General features: G+C 53.4%; 3 protein-coding genes across 3 annotated transcripts; 2 read left to right on the top strand and 1 right to left on the bottom strand.

The window, feature by feature from the left end:
- Positions 1-363: 363 nt before the first annotated feature.
- On the top strand, positions 364-2,714 carry GUITHDRAFT_113308 (hypothetical protein; the record flags this gene model as incomplete). The annotated part of the gene is made up of 12 exons (XM_005827445.1): positions 364-1,059; positions 1,105-1,287; positions 1,341-1,448; positions 1,495-1,565; positions 1,610-1,660; positions 1,707-1,758; positions 1,920-2,005; positions 2,054-2,127; positions 2,244-2,316; positions 2,373-2,461; positions 2,512-2,577; positions 2,626-2,714. 12 exons carry the CDS (start codon positions 364-366, stop codon positions 2,712-2,714), a joined length of 1,638 nt encoding a protein of 545 aa, XP_005827502.1.
- Positions 2,715-2,822: 108 nt separating this feature from the next.
- Positions 2,823-4,032, bottom strand: GUITHDRAFT_113307 (hypothetical protein; the record flags this gene model as incomplete). Its single annotated transcript, XM_005827444.1, has 4 exons — positions 2,823-2,842; positions 2,895-2,938; positions 3,044-3,126; positions 3,181-4,032. The coding sequence occupies 4 exons, from the start codon at positions 4,030-4,032 to the stop codon at positions 2,823-2,825; spliced, it is 999 nt and encodes a 332-aa protein (XP_005827501.1).
- Positions 4,033-5,477: 1,445 nt separating this feature from the next.
- Positions 5,478-7,405, top strand: GUITHDRAFT_142632 (hypothetical protein; the record flags this gene model as incomplete). The annotated part of the gene is made up of 12 exons (XM_005827443.1): positions 5,478-5,799; positions 5,855-5,954; positions 5,986-6,040; positions 6,097-6,195; positions 6,247-6,306; positions 6,335-6,375; positions 6,425-6,488; positions 6,542-6,737; positions 6,779-6,811; positions 7,078-7,151; positions 7,198-7,257; positions 7,301-7,405. The coding sequence occupies 12 exons, from the start codon at positions 5,478-5,480 to the stop codon at positions 7,403-7,405; spliced, it is 1,209 nt and encodes a 402-aa protein (XP_005827500.1).
- Between the last annotated feature and the right edge of the window lie 392 nt (positions 7,406-7,797).

The following is a 7,797-nucleotide window of genomic DNA, read 5'->3' as shown; positions in this document are numbered from 1 at the left end:
CCTTCGTCTCAAGGAACTGCTAAGGTTCAGCGATGCAATCTCGCTCGTCCTCCGTATCATCTCTGTTGGCATGTTCGTATCGCCCAGTTTTCTAAGGTCACAACATCGGCAGCAAGACCTGCCGAACCGTCCCTAAGGTCGCTCAGTGAGTTTCCGTGTGCATTTCGATGGAAAGGAGACCGTGTTGGACGAGGAATGGGTGGGGTCGAAGCTACACCCAAGTTCTTAGTTCGTCAGTCCTTCTCTACATCCTCATCCTCTTCCTCGTCATCCTCTTCCTCCTACTCCTCATCCTCCTCCTCATCGTCGTACACGAGACTTGGATCTGCTGCTGCCGCCATTGGCGCTGGCATTGCGATATGGATGTGGGGCGACAAAGACTCGATGCAAGCAAACTCTCTTGCTGGGCCTCTCGAAGACGTTCGGTTGAGCAGATTCAACACAACACACTCCGGAAATTTCTCAGAGCCTCTTCCTGTTATCCCGACCAAGATCTTCAAGTACATCATCATAGCCCACCCCAAGGCAGTGGTTGCACAATCGGCGCTGGCCGTGCTCACGCAGAACGATCCTGAAGCCGAGATACTTGTTGTATCTGATCGCTACAACTTCGACGACCAGCAGGGGTCGAGGCTCTACTCTGGAACGTTCGTTGGGAAGGAGACGGGAAGGCAGATGATAACTTCATTCACAGCCTCCTCTGGCAAGTCAGACCTCCTGCCGAAGTTGTCCTCCCAGCCACTTGGAAAGAATGTCGAGATCTGCACGACGGCGCATGTTGTCTCTCTGGACGTTGAGAACAAAGTCGTCACGCTGTCAGACGGTCGAGTTGTATCCTTTGGGAAATGTTTGCTCGCTACAGGATGCAAGGAAGCCAAGTTGCCCGGCGTTCCAGATCACCTGAAGAAGCATGTGACAAACTTGAGGAAGGTCAAAGACTTCGAGCGTGTGCAGAAAATGGTGAGGAATGGAGAGGTCAAGAAGATCGTTGTGGTTGGCGGTGGCTTTCTTGGCTGCGAAGTAGCTAGCAAGCTGAAGACTGAAGGGAGCAGCAAGCAGGTGAGAAAACCCTGAGCAGCAGTTGTCAACATGACATGATTCCAGGTCGAGATTATACACGCGTATGTCGAGCCGGGAGCGCTCTATCGCTATGTTCCCGTTTACTTTTCAGATTACATGACGGAACTGCTTCGAGCAATGGGTGTCCAGGAGAGGCCATACCACATGGTCCTTCAGATCTGTGAGCCCGTGGATAAGAAGCACTTCAATTTGAACCTCGTCCTACAGGTGAGAAGACTTGGAATGAACTGGTCAATCCATGTGTTTGACATCTTTTTTAGGGCTTTGAAAAGACTCAGCTGGACTGCGATCATGTAGTCTTTGCGCCTACACACCTGGAGGGTAACGTAGAGCTTGCGGAGGCATCGGGGCTCGAGATTGACTCGAAGGTTTCTCTTGCTTGTCTATACGATGAACATGCTGATGAATGTTCAGTCCAAAGGGGTTATGGTAAACAGTGAGATGCTTGCGCGAACTGACATCTACGTGGCTGGCGACACTGCGAGGTAGTTCTAACTGAGCTGCTCTCCGTCTTGATAAGACTTTTCAGCTACCCTGACCAAGTATTGGGGCGAAGAAGGATGCAAAGCTATGATCACAGGTTGGAGTAGCAGTGGAGAGACGAGGTTTCTGAACATGTTGTGTAGTTTCTATAGCGGCGCTCTTGCTGCAAGGAATATGTCGCTGAATGGCCGCGAGGTGACATGCCCGTTCTCCCCTCTCTTACCCCCATATGCTCGTCCTGCCTTCCTTTCCCTCTGTGTCTTTTCTAGCCTCCTCCAGCACAACCCTGACATATCCCTCTGCTGCCCTCTTGAGCCTGATGTTTTGCCGTTCTTGACCGGGGGCTTCACATTCAGGCGTACAATCATCTCTCGGTCGTAAGCTCGCATGGCGGTCCTCTTGGCCTAGACGTGGTTGTGCTGGGTGACATCGACTCCACCATGTCTGGAATTCTCTCTGCTCCCTCACTGTTCTCACGCCCCTGCTCCAGGGAGATGTACAGCATTGCGCAGACCTCTGGAAGGTTTGACCCCAACGGCCTTGTAGCGCAAGAGAGCGACACAGGTGAAGAGGAGGATGAGAGGGTGTGAGGGGAAGGTGAGGAGGTGGAGACAGGAGGGGAAGGGGGTAGAGGAGACAGGAGGGGAAGGGGGTAGAGGAGGGTTCTCAGACTTATGCAGATGCTAAGAACAAGGACGACGCGAAGCCCTGGGGCCTGTGGGAAAAGGGAATCGTGTACTACTTGCGGGACAGGTAGAATGAAGTTCCCGTCTAACCTTTCTGCCTCGTGACTGGTGTCGGGGGAGCAGGAGAGTGGTCGGGGCTATGCTGCTGAACCTCAACGAGAGGACAGACGATGTTCGCAACCTGATCCGCAGTGGGCTGCGCTACCAGCACCGTGCGTTGCTCCTTCCCCTTGCTGACCTCCACTGAATCCTCTGATATTAGGCATGTCGGAGGACAGCGGCTCTCAGCGGATCCTTGAGCTGGAGGACGCGATTGAGCTTGGTCTCGGTGAGAAAGAACGCCTTACTGCTTGCAGTGTGACGTTTCTCCCGGCAGAGAGCCCGATCTGCCGGCACTCCTCTGCTCGAGGTCAGGGGATCATGAGGAACTCTAGCAACAAGGAGAGGATGGGAAACCAGGCGTGAAAGTGGAGGAGAAGCCTCCGATCATCTTGATAATACAGCACAAGACAAGGTGACGATGAGGAAATAGCCGCTCGCTGCCACTTCCTCCTTCTCCCTCCTCGTCTCTATCTAGAAGAACTCCGGCATCCCTGACGCACAAGGTCGAATCACTTGATCGTCATCAGGCGACGAGCAACAAACCGTAAGGGCGATTCCGTGCCTTGGTATCCTCAGCTAAAGTTCTCCTGGGAGAGTCGTCAGGCTGGTGGTTGGCAAATCATCTTGTGATCGAGGTAAGGCAGAGAGTGAGGGAGGCTGAGGGCGGAGTGGAAGAAGAAAGTGAGCGAGACCAGGAGGGAATTCCGGCGGATCGCTTCTTGATGTATCCGCTCCTCTCAACGTAGATCGTGATGCCGTTCTTGAGATCCAGCCCCTTGTGGAAGCAGGTCAGCGTGTCAAGTAGGCAGGACCCAGGACAGGTCCTTACCTGGTCTACAGCACGCTTCTGCTCGTCTTGGATCCAATCCTTCCACTTCTCAACAAAGAGCGGAGCAGCCAGACAGGGGAGGAGAGACTCGGAGTCCGCCTCTTCCTTCCCTTCCGCGGCCTCCGGGACTCCAACGGCTCTTCTCAGTCCCTCGACCTCTGCTGGGTCGAGCTCGCCGACTTGGTCGAGCTGGAGGGGAAGCACGATGGCTCCCACCTTTGTCAGATCCTCGGCTCCCGCCCTGGCCATCTCACGCGCCACCTGCACAACATCTTTCCCTCCTGCTATGATAGCTATCCTCCTCTGCTTCCGGAAGGCCTTCATGGGCAAGCTCGCCTCCCTCCCGGTCTCGCTGACGATCTTGAGGGTGAGGGTGGAGAGCTTGCCGGAGCGAGCGATGCGGACGAGGTCTCGGTCGCGTGCGTTGAGGTCGTTCCAGTAGAGGAGAGCGAAGCCCGTCGCTCCCAGCACGTCAATGCCGAAGTTCTGAAGGGTCTGGTCGAAGTCGTAGCCCGTGACGCCAGTGCTGATCGCCAGCAGCCTTGTACCTGCGATGAAGGCGCCGAGAGCTGCGGAGGCTGCTGCAGCCGGGAAAAGAAAGAGGCGAATCTTGCGGAAGGGAGACTCAATCTCCTCTCGGAACCTCTGCTTCTGCGTGAAGCCACCGATGTCACGGTTGAGGAAGTCTTCTTTGTCCGACATGATTGTCACCCTCCTCGCGGCAGCAGATCTCATCGAAGACGATCTGCATGCGTGCCGCTGAAAACCAGCAAACCCTGCTGGCAGGAAGCAAAGGGAGCCATGGAAGCAAAGCGCAAGCAGGATAACAGCCAAACTCGTTCTGGTGTTCATTGCTCCAGTTGACAAAACACGCAGATTTCTTCACTTCCTCATGCAAGCTGGAAACCAAAAAATTCAATTTCAACTGGACAACAAGATGTATGCAAAAGGGCTGCCAGTGCAACACAAGCTCAATGGGAAAGGTCTTAGCTTTCTTGATGTTAGTGAGGACAAACTTGCACAAGAACAGAGCACATGATGGTATCTACCCTCATCCACCCTGGTGATCTTTGCTCATGTTCTCCTTTCATCTTTCCTCTCTCCCTCTGTTTGCTCCATTCACAAGGCTTCTGCTATCGTCGGCCTCATTTCGACTCTACCCTGCATTTCGGGGCTTATGAGACCCACCCTACCCTACCCCTTCGATGTTTTCATGAACCATTCAACCGCATCCCCTTGTTTTCATAGTGAATATGACCCCTTCTTGAAGAGGTTTCAAATACCCCTACCCCCTATAAAACATGATGATTTTGTGTTTACGGCTCAGCACATATTCGTGGTTCACACCTCGGGTCTACCAACATGTGCGGATGCCAACTTTGCCGCTCACTGGCAGGCCCGGGCCGCGGTGCCACTCGTGACAGTCACACGGGAGGGCCGGCCGCCCGGCCCGCGGCGGGCGGCGACTCCGAGCTGGGATGCGAGCTGGGATCGGGCCCACCGTGGGTCGATCACGCACGCCGTCCGAGCCCCCGGGCCGTCATCATACTACAAGTTGTAAAGGATCGGACTTGTGACTGGCCGTGTCAGTGTCGGAAGCGTCCGGGGCTCGCCTCAGACGGCCGCCGGCCCTCCGAGCGAGCGGCCCGCGGGCTCATGCGTCGAGTCAGGTGGGCGACGATCAGCAGGCGACTGATCTGAACGAGGTACCACAATGTGAATTTGAGTAAACATTTTGGTATGATTTCAACGTTTTATTAGTTAACTCCTTTAGCTAGGTACTCGGAGATCACAGAGGCGTGGGGTTGCGCGGGAAAAAGTATGGCAGAATTTTAGATTTGGCGTAGAACCATGGCAGGGTAACGCAGGAGGAAAGCTATGACAGGGTGGCAAGAGGGACAAGGAGACATGAAGAAGGGAAGATGGAAGTGAGGTGAGGTCAAGACAGGTGAAGAGAACGGAGATAGAAGTGAGGTGAGGACAAGACAGGTGAAGAGAACAGGAGAGTGGATTGAATTCGAGGGACAAGCGAACCTCAGACGTGATCAGCAAGCGAAGAGTGGTGAGATATGAGCTGAGAGCCGGAACAAAGAGAAGGGTGGAGGGAAAGGGAAAATGGAAGCTGAGGGAATGGGTCAATTGAGGAGAAGTGGGAAGGGAGATGACGGGAGAGTTTCTGTGCTTAGGAGAGTTTACGATTCTTGAAGCGAATGATTGTGATCGATCTTGCTGGATGAGTCGATTCATCTTCTAATCGGGGTATCTAGGTGGAATTGCTAGAATCGCTGCACAAGAACATGGCTGCATGTAGCATGGATATACAGCCTGATGTCGCAGAAGAAGATGAGAAGTCGACTACACAATGCAGCACTTCGGCTGATGCTGGACCGCCTACTAAGAAAGCAAGGACCAAGGAGGCTGAAGAGCTCTTGTACTCAGTGTTTCACTGCTCATCATCCGATGACTGCTCTTGTCGCAGGAATACAACCATTGACAAGCAAAAAGAAAGTGTAGTGCTGCAATCCTCGCCTGAAGCTCTCCTGGGGATTTTTCGTCAGCTCACCCGAAATTCTACTGAAGCGCAAAGAGAAGACGATGATAACAAGAGTGCACTGCTCGGTGAGAAGTTCCTCGGTATCACATACATATGAATCGATGACGATGATTTCACAAGAAATTCTTCGCTTGAGGCACGAATATGCCATGCATCCAGAGGGTTGGGTTGCAAGAAAGAAGCGAGCGAATCGTGAGATAACGCAAAGGTTTGCTCAGAGGTACTCGCCTCTTGTCTCAAACTTGATGTAGGTGGGGAGTAGCTGACAGCGGGGTCATGCGATCAAGGGTGGGTGCAAGCTATCAGGTACACCCTCCGCTCACTGAAGTCTGATGATCACTCACGATGATTTCCTTTGGCAGGCTGAGGTGCCGGAATGGCAAGGAGAATGCGAATACACACCAGAGAACCTGTTTGCCACGACAAGCTTTGTGTGTCCTGAAGGGCACAAGGAAGAAGTGGTATGCGATATCTTTATTCCACCTTTGACCTCTGATGAGACGATGGCACAGGTGCAAGCGTTCCTCGCTTCTCTGGAGCCTCTTTACAAGGTCCAACAAGATGCACACGAGGTTTGCTCATGGGTTGACGAGAACGCAGGACTATGTCCTTAGACGCAAGGCAGAGAGAATCAGCTACAGGTCTTGTACAGTTCATCACACAGCGTTGATATTGAAATTGTTTTTTCAGGGACATTGGCACATTCCGTGAATTCGCGTGTGAGAGACTTTGTGCAAACAACTTTGTTGAGACGGTTATCAAAAGTTGTCCGCCAAGGCTTTCATGTATCCTAATGTTTGCCATCAGGCCGCGAGACAGGAGATTGAGCGAGCGATGCACAAGCCAGAGGCGTTTGAAGCAAGCTTGCCATACGAGGTCATGAAACTTCAGAGCGACTTCTCGCAGATATCTCACACGTTCCGCTCTTTAGATTTGGAATTCAGGACAGGCAAAAAATTTCCGAGCTGGGCAAGAGAAACACGGGAAGAACTTTGGTTCCTTGGTAGGCTGAATGAGATCTGTCCTTGTTTGAGTTGGATGTAGCTGAACCGGAGCGGCCTGGAGAAGCCGATCAAGGTGAGCACTGAAGCCTGTGTTGTTCTCCTGAGCAGAAGGGTGCAGTCTATGATTTCCTTTTACTATCGATCGAAACATGTCGATGGAGCATGTCGACGAGGTAACACGATGATCTCCTCCTCCATGCCTTAGCAACCCCCGCCCCTCCCCCATCCATTTCACACAACTCTTCCTCTTCCTCCTCCCGCCCTCCTAATCCTCTTCCTTCGCCACCCATTCCATCTTCACTCCCCCATCACCTCTCCCCCCTCTCACGCTACGAGCAGGACCCGTCCTCTTGATGGAGACATGGAAAGGGGAAGAGGACGGCGAGGACCGCGTGGCCAACCACTGGCTGCAGGTGGATCAGAGCCAGCGCCAACCTCTTAGTGCTGACATGACAGCAGGTTCGATGTGAATGCAAGCGGTGGGTCAGAATCCTGGATTACCTGCGATATATGTACACAGTAAGGCTGCTCGAGCTAGTTGGCTGCCGGTGACACGTGCCAGGTCTGTCAAGATTGCGAGAAGGTGCTGTGTATCTGCCCGGCATGCACAACTCCGATCTCCCTCCCGAAGGGCTCGCACGTCAAGGGGGAGAGGCATGTAGAGTGACCCGCAAGTTTGCTTTCTGACTTGCTCCAGCAGCGCCAAGAGCTACGCTTGTCCTAACTGCAGTCACTGGTTGTAGTTCACAATGAAGTCATTCTGCTTCCTCAATCCCTTCGTCTTCTCCTCCTTTCCTCCTCCCCCTCCTCCTCCTCCTCCTCTCATGATAGTCTCAGTCGCCATTAGTCTAGTCGTGTACCTGTAGCTCTGGGGGAGAAAGGGTGGGGTTGTTGCCTATGGAGAACGGGGAGAAAGAGGGGTGGGTGGTGAGGTAGTGAAGGGTTTTCAGAGGGATGGTGTAGGGAGTCGGGAGGAGAGAAGCAGAGGAGAGGAGAGGAGTGGAGAGGAGGAGGAGGTGGAGAGGAGGAGGAGGGAGGGAGGGAGTGGGGAGCGGGTGG

The sequence above is a fragment of the Guillardia theta genome (assembly GCF_000315625.1).
Source record: "Guillardia theta CCMP2712 unplaced genomic scaffold GUITHscaffold_66, whole genome shotgun sequence".
In the NCBI taxonomy this organism is placed as follows: domain Eukaryota; class Cryptophyceae; order Pyrenomonadales; family Geminigeraceae; genus Guillardia; species Guillardia theta.
Note: the sequence above shows the minus strand (reverse complement) of the source record. Positions and strands in the feature narration are given on the sequence as shown.